This window comes from Pelobates fuscus, chromosome 8 (assembly GCF_036172605.1).
Source record: "Pelobates fuscus isolate aPelFus1 chromosome 8, aPelFus1.pri, whole genome shotgun sequence".
Classification (NCBI taxonomy): domain Eukaryota; kingdom Metazoa; phylum Chordata; class Amphibia; order Anura; family Pelobatidae; genus Pelobates; species Pelobates fuscus.
The window spans coordinates 159,634,447-159,651,877 of NC_086324.1; the positions used below are offsets into that span (position 1 = coordinate 159,634,447).

At 42.4% G+C, this 17,431-nt stretch overlaps 1 protein-coding gene across 1 annotated transcript in view; it reads right to left on the minus strand.

The window, feature by feature from the left end:
* Positions 1–842: 842 nt before the first annotated feature.
* The window catches only part of ERN2 (endoplasmic reticulum to nucleus signaling 2), a 44,961-nt gene continuing 28,372 nt past the window's right edge, over positions 843–17,431 (minus strand). The window contains exons 10-22 of the mRNA XM_063430531.1: positions 15,843–15,990; positions 14,643–14,761; positions 14,084–14,269; positions 12,440–12,692; positions 12,108–12,198; positions 11,416–11,605; positions 9,492–9,591; positions 8,813–9,012; positions 3,302–3,449; positions 3,065–3,192; positions 2,582–2,705; positions 1,756–1,823; positions 843–1,642 (exon numbers count right to left, since the gene is read on the minus strand). Of these exons, the coding sequence (XP_063286601.1) occupies positions 1,460–1,642; positions 1,756–1,823; positions 2,582–2,705; positions 3,065–3,192; positions 3,302–3,449; positions 8,813–9,012; positions 9,492–9,591; positions 11,416–11,605; positions 12,108–12,198; positions 12,440–12,692; positions 14,084–14,269; positions 14,643–14,761; positions 15,843–15,990 (1,938 nt within the window). The 3' untranslated portion in view covers positions 843–1,459. The remainder of the gene's footprint in view (positions 1,643–1,755; positions 1,824–2,581; positions 2,706–3,064; positions 3,193–3,301; positions 3,450–8,812; positions 9,013–9,491; positions 9,592–11,415; positions 11,606–12,107; positions 12,199–12,439; positions 12,693–14,083; positions 14,270–14,642; positions 14,762–15,842; positions 15,991–17,431) is intronic.

Here is a 17,431-nt window from a genome sequence, read left to right on the forward strand (position 1 = left end):
AAAGCCTCTAGATATCGCCAATTAAATGCAGAGGCTAATCCGAGAAAGGACTGTAAGAAGTGCTGGGAACGGATATATAGTGTATTATCTCTGGCTCGGCTAGCTCTGTCTGCCTCCTGTCAGTGTTATTATAGTATATATAGTGTATTATCTCTGGCTCGGCTAGCTCTGTCTGCCTCCTGTCAGTGTTATTATAGTATATTTTGTGTATTATCTCTGGCTCGGCTAGCTCTGTCTGCCTCCTGTCAGTGTTATTATAGTATATTTTGTGTATTATCTCTGGCTCGGCTAGCTCTGTCTGCCTCCTGTCAGTGTTATTATAGTATATATTGTGTATTATCTCTGGCTCGGTTAGTTCTGTCTGCCTCCTGTCAGTGTTATTATAGTATATATTGTGTATTATCTCTGGCTCTGTTAGTTCTGCCTGCCTCCTGTCAGTGTTATTATAGTATATATAGTGTATTATCTCTGGCTCGGCTAGTTCTGCCTGCCTCCTGTCAGTGTTATTATAGTATATATAGTGTATTATCTCTGGCTCGGTTAGTTCTGTCTGTCTCCTAGTTCAGTCAGTGATTATTTCCAGGTTATCACTCTTTGAATTCCCGCCAAATTAGTATTAACCAGTCTTCTATCTCCAGATGTGGGGCTTGCAGGCACTTAAAGATTAGACCCCAGTTAGTCAATATTCATGTGGAAGGGACAGAGGTGATTCACTATGGAAACCACTGCATTTATTATTCTAATGGGTCTGATGTGGTTAACCTTTTATGGAATGTTTTAGTTAAAGCTTACACGCAGTTTTCTTTTTAGTTTTTTTTTTATTATTTTAAACAGCAGATATTTTAGCCATTTTGAGAAAAAAATATATAAAATATCAAAACATTTACACTTTTTCTTATCCTCAGACAGAATAAAATTGTACAACAATGTTCTCCAAGGAGCTAAAAAAATAAATAAAAGATTTCATCAATAATTAGAATCATAAAAAACAGATTGATTCATGTTTGTAACTGCCCCCCCCCCTGACCCCCCCGCTTTACGATGTTTGCAGTCTGTCTAAAAATGTAGTATCTGACAAGATAACTGCCTTCTGCCCACTTCACTTGTAATCATGGTAACGGATGTCAGCAGCGGACGTAAGACAGTAGTGCAATGGACAAGGCAGTGTTTTTCTTTCAACTATTTTATAATAAAAATAAAATATATATATATGTAGAGTTTTTTCGGAAAACACAAGGCACGAAATTCTGGCCTGGCTGTGGTTGTAATGATCTACTCTAAAATCAGAACATTGCTAAGCAAAACTACAGTGCAAAAATATGAAGCAGTGTAATCCACAGACAGAAGGAACACTGTTCTGCAGGACATGCCTTGATGGCCAAAGGATGTGCTCTCCGATCTGTGCAGCGATGGCGGTCTTGGGCTGTGGTACAAGTGGCAGAGAACTTTAAAGTCTACTTCATTGTCCTGGCTCCCAGTGATAATAAGACTGGAACGGTCTCTCATGGGCGCACTTCTCCAATGCTCTGTGCGTGTGAAGGAGCAAGCATGGAAATCGGGAGGTAAAATAAAATACAAATTCATCGGGAATGGAGCCCAATGTCTCCTGGACTTCAGGTGGGAGTTCGTGATAATGATGCTTCTGTAGGAACATCAAAAGAACAAAAATGTTGAAAGTGTTATTGGACATATTTTAAGCAGAGACTATGGAAAATTCCCTTTATGATTAACTATACTCCTTGCTGTGTTACATACCTTGTTCCTCATAGCTCGGAGAAGATCTCGTACTGAATTACCTCTGTACGATCGAAATTTCCTCAAATCTGTAACAAAAATAGTTGGTTTGAAAACATACAATCAATATTCAGTTTACAAAAACTACCAGGAATGATAGGAAGCACAGTCCACCACAACAGCTTTAACCCCTTAAGGACCAAACTTCTGGAATAAAATGGAATCATGAAATTTCACACATGTCATGTGTCCTTAAGGGGTTAAAGGGACACTATAGTCACCAAAACAACTTTAGTTTAATGAACCAGTTTTGGTGTATAGATCATGCCCCTGCAGTCTCACTGTTCAATTCGCTGCCGTTTAGGAGTTAAATCACTTTAATTCTATTTATGCAGCCCGAGCCGCACCTCTCCTGGCTGTGATTGATACAGCCTGCATGGAAACAAAATGGTTTCACTTTCAATCAGATGTAACTTAGTCTAAAAGTTTTTATCCTCTGTAAATTGTAATTGAATTGCATACAGAAGGCTCCTGCAGAGTCTATCAAGCTATTAACAGAACAGGAGACAAGAAAATCTAAACTAAACAGAATTTGAACTAAAGGAAGTATAAACATTAGATGACTCTTTACAGGAAGTGTTTATTGAAGGCTGTGTAAGTCACATGTAGGGAGGTGTGACTAGGGCTGCATAAACAAAGGGATTTAACTCCTAAATGGCAGAGACTTGAGCAGTCAGACTGCTTCATTGAGCCAAAACTAGTTCATTAAACTAAAGTTGTCTTTTCTCACTATAGTGTCCTTTTAACAAAGAGAAAAAAATAACACATTTACTACTCAAAAGGATACCTGTCTGCAGGGGAACAGATATATGTTGACGCCAGTTCAAACGGGTAATAGATTGAGCTCTGGACTCCAGGGCAATAATGAGTGGGCTGTCCTGTGGTTCCTTCTCAATGCGGTCACTCACATCCTGAAAAAGGTTTGAGCATAGTTAAGTAGAGATTGTCAACCAGACAAATATTGAAGACCGTGTAGGCAAGACCAAAAGACCATTGTCCAACTTGAACTCAAGTCTCCTAACCCCTCCCTCCCCCCCCCCCAAAAAAAAACGTTCCTGTGCTCATTTGCAAAAGCCAAAGTGTAAGTCATAGTTACATCGTTACATAGCTGAAAAAAGACTTGCGTCCATCAAGTTCAGCCTTCCTCACATATGTTTTTGCTGTTGATCCAAAAGAAGGCAAAAAACCTAGTCTGAAGAACCTAGTCTGAAAAAAAATCCTTCTTGACCCCAAAATAGCAGTCAGATGTCTCCTTGGTCATGTTTCTTACCTGGAAAAATTGTAGTTGTTTCTCTCGGGCCCAGAAAAATGGATGTTTTAGGACCTTCTTAGCTGAAGGTCGGAGCAATGGATCACTGCTGATCATCATCTCAATCAAATCTCGAGCCACGATGTTCTCTGAAGGATACAATGGGGATCGGGGGGTATTTGGTGGAGGGTTAGACCACGTGTTTATTTCCAGTTATCAGAACACATGAAATTTAACTTGTACTCAAAGTCGCTTTACCGTGAGTTTCCTGCTTGAGGTGAGAAAGACTATAAGAACCAGTGAGAATGTTTCCTTGCCTTCTTAGGCTGTCACCGAACGGATGCTGTCCTTTTGCCAGCACATAATAAAATACACAGCCGGCTGAGAATATGTCCACTGAAGACGTCTAAAAAAACAAAAAAAAAACGAGAATTATATCAAGTCACATAAATGAACAATTTGTAAACATTATAGTCCAGACAGGGTTCTACTACAAATCTGAGCTTCAAACAAGTACAATTGGAGCATGTATCAGCAGAGCTATTTTGTACAATTTTATGTATTTATTTTCTTTTCTCTCTCTCCAAACTTGACTTAACTTGGTATCCCACCGATCACCAACAAAAACGTTACTGTATTCGGAAAATGTGTTTCCAACCTGCCTACGGGCTCCCTAAGGTAAAAGGGTAATCAAGATGTGGACCCCGGGAGGGGTGGGGACCAGCATAATTCATAACCACTCAATATATACCGAATGATTCATGACGAAACAAAAGCATAGGCTCTAAGTGTCTACTAGGGCTAGCTGTGTTTATAGCAACCTATAAGTTACTTGCCGGCTCCTCTGATATGTCTACACTGAAGGTTAATCTACTTGAATGTCACACCTGTTTATATTGCTTTAATGTACAATGTCTGATGTATAAAGCATTGCATCCCGTATGCAGGATATGTTGATCTTTCTGTTATACAATAAAAACAGATTTCAAACGGGGGGCGGGGCCTGACCAGCAAGATGGCCGGACGTGTTTACTCACAGCTCCGACCTTACACTGCAGAATCTCAGGCAAAAATGCCTACAAATGGTAAAGTGACCCACCTGGAGTACCGGTGGAGAGTCACTGCTTCTACCGGCACCCACCGTACGACGGCATCGTTCCAGCCAGAGCTACCTCTGCAGCCCACTGTGCCCGGTGATTGGGGGAGGCGGCCGATCTCCCGACCCGGCGAGCACACGGCTCGGAAACCACCCAACAGCCTCGAACCCCCCCCCTTTGGACCGGTGGGGGTTATCCCGGTCCCCGCTGGCGCACCTACTGGCTCACGTCCACAAGCCCTGACAGGGCACACGGAGCGGCTGTACTGCCACGTGAGCTCCAAGATGGCCGCCGGAGGAAAGCCTGAAGCAAAGCACCCACAGGGTGAAGACCGCATAGCTCAAGCCTTTGAAAGATTCTGGGCGCAGCTCTGGAGTGCGGTCTACCCTCAAGCGAAGACACCAGCGATGAAACATGTGGCCCCAACCCGACTTCCCGGACATCGCATCGTATAGCAACCCATTAAAAGAGGCCTGATCAAAGTACCTGCAGAGCAGAGGAAGAGAAGGCAACAGGCCTATTCCCGCCAAAAGCCCCGACCTGCGGAGTCCCTTCACAGCCGCGGACAGCAGTCTCTAAAGAGACATTCCTCTGGAAGCTCATCCTCTGCCCAGAAAGCCAGATCCCAGAGCGAAGGGAAGCAGTGTGGAGGAAGATCTCGAGCCCTGATCCCAGCTGCAGCTACAGAAGGGATCCCTAAGACTGTAACGCTGGACTGTGCAGAGGTCTGGGGGAGATGGGTGGCTGATCGGGGAGGCCCATACAACCTACCATTCAGCGGTGGGAGACTCTATGCAAAGGGTATAGGTTAAACCTTACCAGTTTTTTGGGGATCACCACCCTGTCTCGCTAGGTTACTACCCACGGGTATTAACTCCTTCATGTTATTCTACTGTGAGTGTGCCCTGCACACTACTAACTTATGTTACTAAGCCCAAATAGCCCTCACATACTTCTAGTTATGGATTCACTCTTGTATTGATCGTCAAAATACACAAAATGTGCAATATATGAGAAGCCATACCACTGTTAATGTTTGTTTGTTATCCTGCTAGCACTAGCTGTTGTGGTGGTACAAATTCTACCTGTTATCTAATGCACGACTTAAATAACGCCTTTACCTATATACCTACCCTGTCCACTCTGTCGTAACAAATCCATAGGACATGCATGAACAGCGTGTGAATCAGCAACTTACCTTTAAGCAATGTTGTACGCATGTTAACAAAGTATGATCAAACTAAATATACACACTAAGCAGCCCATAACTATTAAGCTGTATTACCACTATGCTAAACTATTACTTAATGCGTTAAAACAACGTCTCTCTTGAACCACTAACACAAAAATGTGCGCTGATATGCTACTATGCCTTTTTTGTTTAATTCATTGTTCACTCTTATCTTGCTATAGCTGGCAAGGCATAATGAGAATGTTTGTAACCCTCATGCGCTTCAAAAATAAAGAATTAAAAAAAAAAAAAAAAAACAGATTTCAAACAAAGAGCATCTAAAGTACAGACGTTTCAGAACCTCCGCTCCCCCCCAATGATAAATTCCTTCATCCAGGGATCCCGAAACGTCTGTACTTTGGATGCTCTGAATACATTTGGGCTACATATTCTGATTGAATACTTTGGATTGCTGACTGTGCTTACAGAGGTTCTCAGCTACACCTCACTGACAAGGCCCACCAAGGCTGAAACAAGCCAATCTCATGTAGCTAGGGCTGGCCAGCATTTTTAAAACGGACCATTTTTGTTTTTAATCAGTCTGATATGCAAACGGTTTGGGTGCTTTTTTGTAATAGCACAAGGTGACATAAATCTAGCATGAGAACTAAAAAGGACCACCAGAGGACAAGCTAGTCTTTCAGTATTCTTTTGTGCTCTATTTTGGCCAGAAATATCAACCGCAACACTAAAGAATATTTGGAAAACAAGCTTGCGGTGATATACCATTTCAGGTTTATAATACTTCAAAAAAAAAAATATGGGGGGCGGGGCCGGGCCGCCGGGCCGACCAGACGCCATCTACATGAGCTCCGGCGTTGCTCAGAGTAAAAATGATCAAAATACAGATCCGAGGCACCCTAAAGCCGGGTAACCTGTCAGCAGAGGAAGAGGAACTACCCCGGCTACCTTTGGAGGCCGACGGGACGACATACCATAAGCAGGGTGAGCCAGAGAGGCCATGCCAGACCTACACGCGGCTGAACACCCGACCCGCCCGCAGTCAGCACACGCGGCACAAAGCCACAGCCCCGAGACATCAGCACGGGGGACAGAACTGCCTAATGTGGGCTTACCTCTGGCCCGGCCCTGCCCCCCCCCCTCTCGGCCGGCGGGGGTTATCCCGGCCACATGGCGGTGACCGGCGCCTCAGGGGGAGCTCCCACATGGGGCGCATGATGGCCGCCTATACTGGAAATAAGCTGTATGAAGAACAGCAAGCCAGCAGGAGTGGAATCTGGAGGAGAAAACGGAGAACTAGCAGGGACAGCTTACCACTGGCAATACAGCCCGCAGACAGCATGGGCGAGAGGGCCCTACAACCAACACGAGGAACATCGCCTGCACCTGCATAGATATTTCAGCATCCGACATAGGTGGAGAAGGCAAAACGTGAGAGACCGATAATAAGAGCAATACTCACCAGGGGGAGCTGACCTGGACGGCCTGTGCGGAATTTGGCACTATTGAGTGCCGGACAGACCCACCGGGATTGCAACTGGCCAGCAGGAAAAGTGAGTGCCCTCACCTCTGGGTATGTGGGGTCCCCAGAGAGCTATGTCCCTGATGCCGCGAGCCCTGTGGGGCGGGATCACGCGGCCCTCCCGGCGGACCGGTGGCTGGGAGCGGCGAGCACCGGCCCCAAGAGTGTGGCCGGCACCAGGAGAGACATTGGGACACACGCTTCACTGAGTCTGAGGCGGCGATGGGGAGGTGCAGGGAGTGGGTAGCCCACGGACTCTAGGTGTGGGGGTCGAGTGGACTGATTCAGCTCCCAAGTGCCCACAGCGCCGCGGAGGACTCGGGTGCTGGGCTGGAGCAGTCTCGGGGGGGACGGATGGAGACTCGAGGTCTTGGGTGACACACTGCGACCGCGCCATGGGAGGCCCTCCATGGACTGACATCAAAACTGGTCTTGCTCCCGTATTGACTTGCCGTTATTTTCATCCCATAATTTTTCATTTTCTCTTTTAAATGTTTGTTTATATCTGCCCTAATGAGCATTCTCTATCAGCCTGCTTGTTATTACTAAGTGCAACAGGACAGCCTGTACAACAATAATGTTTAACATGATTATAATGTCATTGCAGGACCTGCTCGTTAACCACTGCTTAGGCTATCTGGGCAAATAGCTACATAACTGATATCCACATGCATACACCTCCATTAAGGACAGCTCTGCTTTTCAATTGCTGTAATTCTTATAGTTGATATTTGTGTACGCACTCCTAAATATAGAAAGCCAGAGATGAGACGCGCAATGTACTATAAGTTCTTGATGCATATTAAGGTTTTTAGTCTTAACGTTTTTTTTAAATTCATGACTGATGCGAACATTTTCTCACCATGTCATATAGACACAGTTTAAGCTGTTTAGCAACCAGCAGCAATTGCATGTTTGTATTACTTAGAATGGCTAAAATGCCCTTACAGGGGCTAAATTATACTGTTAACTGTTTATTCACACAGCCGTATACGTCACTGCTACATTGACATACTAGAGTGACTCTCCGCATTAGCTCCAGTATGCATAAGTCATCTATGGTTGCTTATTAAAATGGCCAGACGATAGCACAACGTTAACCATTACGCCTCAACCTAATCATAGATATAACTATGCTCATTGAGGCATATATTCGTAAACTAACATCTCTGATGATATTGCACTCAATCTGCGACATGCTTATTCAATACATTGAGACGCCTGCCTTTTATAATACTGTTGTTATATACGATTATTGTACTACACGTTGTATTACATTCTCAGAAATGCTTGTTCATTCTGATATATATGCCTCTGCGCAGGCAACCACACACTACATTAATCGCCTTAAATTGTGCCTGCTCAAGATCTTTTGAGCAACCAATAAAAAAAAATAAAAAAAAAAAAATAAAAAAAAAAATATATGTTCTCCCATTAAGAATTTTCTGCATCAGGTTGTTTAAATGGCATGTATGGTCTTCTCCGTACAGTTAACTGGCAGCATTGCAGCTCAACTGAAATTCTGATTGGACCCAGCAGCTTTACTTCCTACTTATGATCAACTAAACATTATGACGCTATACTACGATAGCCAGCGAACTATATCTCAATAATTAGCTGAAATAACACTAATCTGATGAGAATGTTGCTTTATAAAGATATATTACAGGCAAATTAGCCACTTTAAATTGTCTCTCTCAAGACAGGATGTACCACGGTGGCATTTTAAATAAAAAAAAAAAATAAACTAATATCTACATTTGTTTGGCCCAATTTCTAGCAATTCAAATATTTATTTTATGTTACTTCGTAGTTTTCAGCTGAAGCTTACACCAGTGAGTGACACAGAGTGCAAATCACAATGCTCTCCCAGAATGCCAAGTTTGCAATCCCATAATGCAGTGTGGCTAGCAAGCTGTATTATAAGAGAGCGTTTGCCACATGACACAGTTACTCACTGGGTTTTTTTTCGGTCCGTCTCTTAGGACCTCTGGAGCGATCCATCCTTCTGTGCCAGGGATACCAGAGCGAAGGCTGAAGCTATTTCTCCCAATACCGAGCTTCTTGCAGAGGCCGAAGTCCGATATAACAGTTCGCCGCTTGCCCTGAGCGTTGGGTTGGGTGATAAGAATGTTGCATGGTTTGAGGTCTCTGTGTACTGAAATATGAAGGAAACTGTGCTCACCGGGGGAAGCCAGGCACTCATATCCTAGTCACAAATTTCACAACAACCAAGGAATGGCAGGGGTGAGGGGTATCCTAGTAACTGTATATATCCCAAAGTATCTTCCATTATTTATTCTAATACAGAAGATCCCCGTGGACTGAATTATTTTTAGATTTTGCTGCAAAATCCAATGTAGCATACAGCATGGTATAAAATGTATAACTAGGTGACAAAACGAGCATTTTAGGATTCAAAGAAACTCCACCTACAAGGTAGAGAACACTTGTGTTAACATACACACTCCGTGGATATATTCAAGTAGTGGGTGGATTAATATACGCACTCAGTGGATACAGAGATGAAATATAAGGGTTAAAATGGGCAGTCCATGAGTGGAAGAACACTTTGAATGTGCTATAGTAGTATCATTACCCCTACCCCCTTGAATTGAGGGAACCCTCTTCACTCACCGATGTTTAGAGAGTGTAAGTGAGTCAAACCGGACATGGCCTGGTTTAGTACAGTCACCGGATCCAGACCATGGCATTGTAAGTTGGGATCCTCCACGTACTGAAGGAGGAAATTATAAGTTAAAAATCATATATTAAACATGTGTACTGATAAAGTGCAATTATAAAGTGCTGCCAAGTAGACGGAGTTGCCTCTTTCAATTCAACATAAAGTGCAAACAGACTAAAAACAGTGTCTCTGGCACAAAACCTGTGCAAAATACTAATAAATGTGGCATAAATCACCTAAAGTGTCAATACATCAAGAGAGGTATTTTAGTTTCTGTACCTGCTGTCACCCCTGTCATGGGCCTACCTGGGTCACACGAGGCTCGACCCCACAACCCCACCCACGCAAGCTGAGGAATATGAAATCCAAACGGCATCAACTTGTCTTTAGAGCCTCTTGCATTGTCCCGCTTGGGATGGACTTGGGCACACTGTGACGCTGAGTCTGTGGTAAGAAGGTATCAGCCTTCCTACAGGCCTGGGGCAGGAGGGGTACCAACTCGTGGCATACTTGTACTGCTCTTCTGAGCTGACTTTATGGATACTACCTGGGCCTACCTGACCAATGCATCGGTTGACTGTCACCGGTCATTCCCGAGACTGCCTGCCTGGTGGGTGGAGAGCTTGTATAATTCTAGTAGCTGCCTAGAGTGGTCTTTATTTGTGAGAATTGGGTACCAGTCGTATGAACGAGCCTACTGCTAAGCAACAAACTCGAGATTTAGATATCAAGCATATGTTCAGTTCTTAACGTCATGTTTTACCATACTGCGCCCATCTTCACTTTCCATGTTCTCACCTTTCTTTTGTAGGTTTCGAGCTCTACTACTTTGTGAAACTAAACATAATTCCACTAAGGTTATTGGTTAATAAATAACCTGTCTGAAGCTGCCTTAGTTGAAGCTACACTGTGTAATTAGACTTCCTATTTTATAATTTTCTTCTTAAAAAAAATAAATAATAAAGTACTGCTAAACGATTGTTATTGCTGAGAAAAGTGTACTTATTGGCTTTGTATCTTTCATTGCAGGTATCTGATAACCTTAAAGTTCAGTATATTCACATTTAAAACAAAGAGAGAAGAATATATGCAAATATAGTGTAGTGTTCAATAATCAGTAATAAAATAAAATGTCCGTGCAAATGGAGAGACACTCACACAGCAAAAGAAAAGTGTGCGAAAAGTGCTTTGATGGCCTCTTATCTCTTAGATGGCCTCTTATCTCCGAATAGTCCTTGTATCTTCTCCCTGGCTGGCCCTGGTTTAGGAGTGTTGGAAACAGAGAAATCCAATCCTTGTTGCACTACTTTTTAAATCTCGCGCAAAATTCATTTTTGTTGTGCTTTTCTCTTGGGAGTGGCTGTCAGTTTTATGTTATTGTTTGTTATTAAATACCACACTACATTCACATATATTTTTCTCTTTTTCTGTGTTTCACATGAGAATATAGTGCACCTTAAAGTAATCAAATATCTGCCTTGATACACTGACACTTCAGGTGATTTATGTCACATTTATTAATATTTTGCACAGGATTTGTGCCATAGACACTTTTTATTAATCTGTTTAAAATCTGTATAATCTGATAACCTGACAACAATCTGAGACTGACTCATTCATTTACCGGCAAACACGTCTGATGCAGGCTAATTAAAATCTCCTGAATCTCAGGAATCCCTATAACCCTGCTACTTACTCGGGGCCAGATTTCATAAAATACATGAGCGCTGGTTAACCTTAAGCACTTTATTTCCCAATGTGCTTAGCCAACGTCTTTGCCTGCCTTTGTCCTGTACCCACCAATTTCATGTTTCCCTGCTGAAAGCCCTCTCTCCTGCACCCTTCCTTCTACATACATTTACCGCCATTGCTTACCTGCTGCAGGGTGGCGGAGCACAGCTCCAGTGCGATGTAATAGAAAAGTTTGTCGCTTTCCGTGCAGTAATAACGAATTACGTTGGAGTGCTCATCAGACTCCCGCAGTAGCTGGACCTCGCGATCTGCCAGCGTGAAACTCTCCGGTAAGATCCGTTTCACGGCTACTGGACGGTCATCGAACCTGCCCCTGATTAGAGCATACTGTCAAGGTTGTGTTGGACATCTGAACATACCATCTCATTCACAATAAAATAATAAAAAAAAATATTGAACATTTAATACTTTAATTTGCTTCTCTACTGTATAACCTCCTGTTGCTGCTTCGTATCATTGTTCCTCTCCTCTACAATTATTTCCACCTCATACGGTTTCCTTTCCTACTTCTCTCTTAAAGATTCCTTCCTCGCTTGGCATATTCACCCAATTACCCTGCTTCACACCTGTACATATTCTCTCTGCTTACTTTGTATTCTTAGATCTTTCTGTGCAACTTCTCTCTTCAAATAAAATCTCCCCCATGTCTGTCTTGTAAATTGTCCATCCCTCCTTCCTCTCTGTACTTCCCTCTTTCTACCCCACTTTTTTTCCACTAAAATTCCTACCTTCCTTACACTTTTTTCTCCTCTAAACGCATTTATCTTCTCTACATTTCCCTGTAACGTCACGTCAGGTATGAATATTCCACTCACCTAAATACAAAAGTTCCTCCGGCTCCCCGACCCAAAACATCCTTAGTAAATAAGGAGATTTTGCCGATTGTAATCTCGTCAGAATCTTGTTCTAGAGATGGGATATGAGAACGGCACAAAGATAATTCATGCAGATATACAAACAGCGACCTGCACTGTAAGGATATCTGAGCACAGCATTGCCGAAGATCACAAAAAATAACAACTCTGTGCAAGAGATAAACCCAGAGTCGAAAGAGTAAGTTCAATATATTTATTTACATTTTCTCATCCAACCCAATATTTACGGTCTTATTTTGACCAAGCCCATTGCCCAAGAAATATGCCCTCACCTTCTGATCCTGCACGTTCTCGACCAGGCCTGTTGGTTCCACTTGTATTGTTATTGTTTGGTTCAGTTCCACTTGTTCGTGTATTGCTGTTATTGCTTTCTGGATCCTGGTCTCTGGCAGAAAGAGAGGTTTCCGGAGTTACAGATGATGAATGGTTGTCAGCACTCACGTTTGGTGGATATTGGAGACGTTGCAGTTTCTCTTCCAACTGCTGTTGCAGCTCTTGTTGCTGCCGGCGATTTTGCTCTTGCATCTGAAACAGACATAGGAAATGTTCTAGACACCAAGACCACATATATCGTCAGTTAATTCCATACATTTTCTGCCCGAGTTTCCAATAGCCACTGACTATTTTTTTCTCACTCATTTTCTGACCAGCGATTTAACCAATTTCCACTCCTTTGTTTGTTTTCGTTTAGAATGTAACAGACACAGAGGTCAGTATCCGCAACCACAGTTTGCAGACGCTATGAAGCATCCTTGCCATGATCAATCAGTGGGAATGGCCAAATGCAGTTCCCTTTACCGTACCTAATGCAAGAATACACCTGTTGGTACTGTACTAAACAAAAACAAAAAAATAAGTATTTACTTTATATTTTTGATCACCTAAAGGTTGGTTTAATGAACATAATTCAATGTTACTGGTAATGCCCAACAATTTTCACAGAGCTGTAAAATTTCAGAGTTCCAAATTGCAATATAATGATGAGTAGATTCATACTGACAGGATAGCTTGTATAACCTTACCACACCAAATACAAATGTGAAGTTTAAGGAATCTATGAGATTTAAGGTGTTCACCGTTCCCCCAGGATAGGTTTTTTTATTCCTCCCCAAGGGCAGATCCAGACGAGCATGGGTTAATATGTCACTCCACTCCCCCCCCCCCCCAGCCCTTTTCAGTGTTTTAATTTGTGAGATAAGGGTTTTTCAAGTGAAATGTATGACTAACTGCTACTAAAGGTACAAAACATGTATAACAGAGGCTATGAATTAGAGGAGATACTTCTCAATTTATTTGCATCACTGTGCACCCCAAGATAAGTCATACACATGAATCGAAAATGGAATCATTAATGCTTGTAGAATATTGCATATTCTATGTTTTTATTGATTATTTATGTATGTGTGGATTGACATAAGTAACAGATGGTATAAGTCACAAGGTTTTCTTGTATGAGAATTCTGGAATGTGGGTTGGAGGTTTTGTCCTTATATGGCTAGAGTTATACTCTGACGTCAGTATGGGCTCATCTATATAGTAACTGAACAAAGGGACACGAGGTCTCTCTCTCTCTCGGCTCTTATTCCTGTAGAACGATGTAACTCTCCCTTCAGGAGTCCAGCAATTACCATCTGCTCTTGAACGTCCATTATCCTGTAACATCTCCTTCGTTGTTTTATTATGTATTAGTAACTAAGAATAAACCGTAAGTCAGAATGCGTATTCGTACTTTTAATTAATATAGACGTATATTAATGTAGCGAGCCTTTGACCCAAGACTATATATAAAAAAAGACGTATATATCAATCAACTGGAGAAAGACACAGAAGAAGAAGAAACGAAGATTTTACAATGCTCAACATGCACCTTGCTATATTTTCAAACAGACCGCTTATACAGCTGTATATCCACTTACCCTGGGGTATGTTAGTGCAAATAGCACCCATCCTCCAACCAGCAATGCTATGATGACCGCAGTGAGCATGCTGGACATTGAAGACTCGAGTAGCACATTGCTTGTTTCTACTTTGCTAGAGTCCGACTTCAAACGACCCTCCATGTCATCTTGAGAGAACTCGGCTTGATTTTGGGGGGTCGTGAACTAAAGAACGTCAGAGACAGAACAGATGGTAAGTAATCAATCTGTAATTGGAGCAGAATATACTGCAAGACACACAAGTCAACTTCCTAGAATTGGATAAACTACATTTTGCTCCCCCAACTCCCATAATACTCCACCAGCCTCTTTAACTAGAAATCTCATGGTGCATAGTGGCAAAGAATCATTGTAATTGTATCCCGCAATAGCAGGAGCGGTGTCATATCGGACCTAGACACCCATTTTCATAGTGGTGGTCCTGCGTGGCATGATGATGAAATATCGCCTGTACACCCAATAGATTTTGAATGCTATTTCCTCTACAAACTCTTAGATTTGTAATCATTTGTGTTTGGCACCTTATCGCTTCACTTACATCATCAAAGAGTGTCCGTGGCACAGGGCCACGAATGATTGTTTCTGTGTCCCTCCGCAAGGTCTCAGGAAACGCTCTCAGCATTGTGGTGTGAACAACAGGAGGCAACTCATGGTGACCTATAGGGTAAGCAAAAATGTAATGGATTGGATGCCCAAAGATTTGCTAAAGACATTTTACCATTCTTTGTGGTTACAGCACAGATTCCCATCAGCAATTATTATTATGGCTACAGATAAAACATACTCTGCAGCGCTGTACATCAGACTGTAGCTGGGAGTATGCCATTGCTAGTTTACAATGCAGGACAGATCACAGCTACTACTGAAACTGTGGTTGGCTGCCCTTCATGGAGGATGGTCAATGTGGGGAGTCATTGCAGTGTTCCTCCAGTTTTTTTTGGCAATTCATTTTTTTTTTAAATAAATGGTAAGAACTAATAAGTGTGAGTTATTTAAAAAAAACATGCATTTGTTATTATTAATTCCTTTAGGTTCTTTGGAAAGCCTAAGTTATTAAGATAGGAGGGTGGCTCAAATATGCATTTTGTGACTTATTTCTTTGTGTGTGTTTTAGTGTGCATGTGTATATAAGTATAAGTATAGGTGTGTGTGTGTGTGTGTATTCGTGTCACACGTGTGTCAATGTATGTGCTACAGGTGATTATGCCCCCAAATCCTGACACCAAGCCTAGACTTGTGTTGAACAAATTAAATAGCTGTCAGTCTATGAACAAACTAATTGATTTATTCAGCTTTTCAGAACAAACAGATTTGTTCGTCCAGGGATTAAGAGAAATTTGATTAATTTAGGACAGCTGAATGGCATTTGTGCACAAGTCTTGCCGACACACACTACACACAAATACACACCCGAGTTCAAACGCCAACACTACCCTCAAATACACCGCTACACCACAATACATCCATGTAGTCACACACATATAGGTTACCTTCAAACTTACAAACAATGCTCACACATACAACCCTGCATTGATGAGCAAATGATAGACCTCCAGCTGGTAAAGCATTATGGGGGTTTTGCAACAGTTGAGGGTCTATCTTTTTGCCACTCTTGAGATAGAGGAGGGCCCAAAATATTTCTTACAAAACAACCCTCTCTACATTAGTTCCTCCCCTGCATCTTAGATATATAGACTAATTAGAAAGGAATAATATGACCAATATAAAACTCCTTTACCTATCAACAGCCACTGGTGAGCAGACACTATGCTCCCTTGTGCATACTTGACATCTGTGCTGGGTGTCACACCAAACTCTCTGGACTCCTTCAGGGTGACGTCATTTGTGGTGGGCCCTTCCACTTGGACCAAGGTAATCCCTCGTGGCTAAGCGGGAAAAAAACAAAAATTAAAAAAAACGGACCAAAAAATTCCAAGTTCTGGAGAGGATGCAATGTCTGCCATATTTATAGGACACCTTGAAATGACAGATTAGAGAGTATGTGCAAAATGTAAAGTGTTTGTAAATCAACAAAAAGCAAACTGTAGTGAATCGAAATCCAAATTTCAAAAACGTCGAGCTAAAATAGCCAAGCAGGATCCAAAATGTTGTGCTTGATGATGCCAAATGTGAAGACCTCATCGAGAAATCGATGGTCTTCGGGGGGGGAAACGGCTCTAGTGGCTGGCTGTCATATGTAAACATTGCTGTTTTTCAGAAAGAGCAATACTTTACATTGCCAGACGAAGGCGACAAGATCTATGCACCAAAACCATAAACAAAGTGATCTAACTCCTAAATGGTAGAGAATTGAAGATTATGCTAGCGCTAGTGTACCTATAATCTTAATTTTAATAATGACAGGAGGCGAGTATTTTGCATTAACTCTCTTTACTAACTCCAAATAGCAGTAAAGAAAAGGAGTGAAAACATTAACCAATCAAAAAATAGTAGGAGGTATAGTATTCACAGTGATGAGGCTCCTCCCCCTCTTTCCAAGCGACATCAAAGACACATAAAATATTCAAAGAAACGGAGAAAAGTCTTGAAACATGCACCAACGGGTGACTTTCCAAAGTGCGAAGTCCTAGAAGTTAGAGGATGGTCCAAACGTGTAACAACGGGTAAGCTGTAACGTCTTGAAGTTATGCTGGAAAAGAGCGTGAAGAAGGTTAGGAACCGGTCTGGTAACTGGTTGCAGTGATGTAATAAACCCAACACAGATTCCACTAACGATTTTTTAAAATTAGTCTAAGTATGACGGTGATTAGAAAACAAAGCTGTATCTAAACAAGGTACAAATCTGATTAAGATAGCTGAGTAAGGAGACAGAGCAAAAGGAAGGAATATAGAGAGTATAGGTATACTTACATGAGATCTCATCCTTCAGAGTATAGGTATACTTACATAGGATCTCCTTCCTCGAGGGTGTGGAGGGTGGGAAAATACTCGCCTCCTGTCATTATTAAAATTAAGATTATAGGTACACTAGCGCTAGCATAATCTTCAATTTTACCACATGACAGGAGGCTTCATATTTTGCATTTTTAACGCTGAAACAGGAGAGACGTGGTTGCCCCCGGGTTCGGGCGGAAATAGAAGGTCCGAAAAGTTGATTCTCGTGACCAATCTGCGGCTCGTAGGATGTCTGCCAGGGACGCGCCTGCGGTGAAGGCTGATGAGGCCGCCGCACCCCGGACGGAGTGGGCTCCGAAGGTCTCCTCTATGCCCGCCAGAGATAGAATCCATCTTACCCACCTGGCCAAGGTGGTGGTAGAGACTGGTACGTGAGGTCTAACGTAGGATACCAAGAGTTGGCCCGAAGGT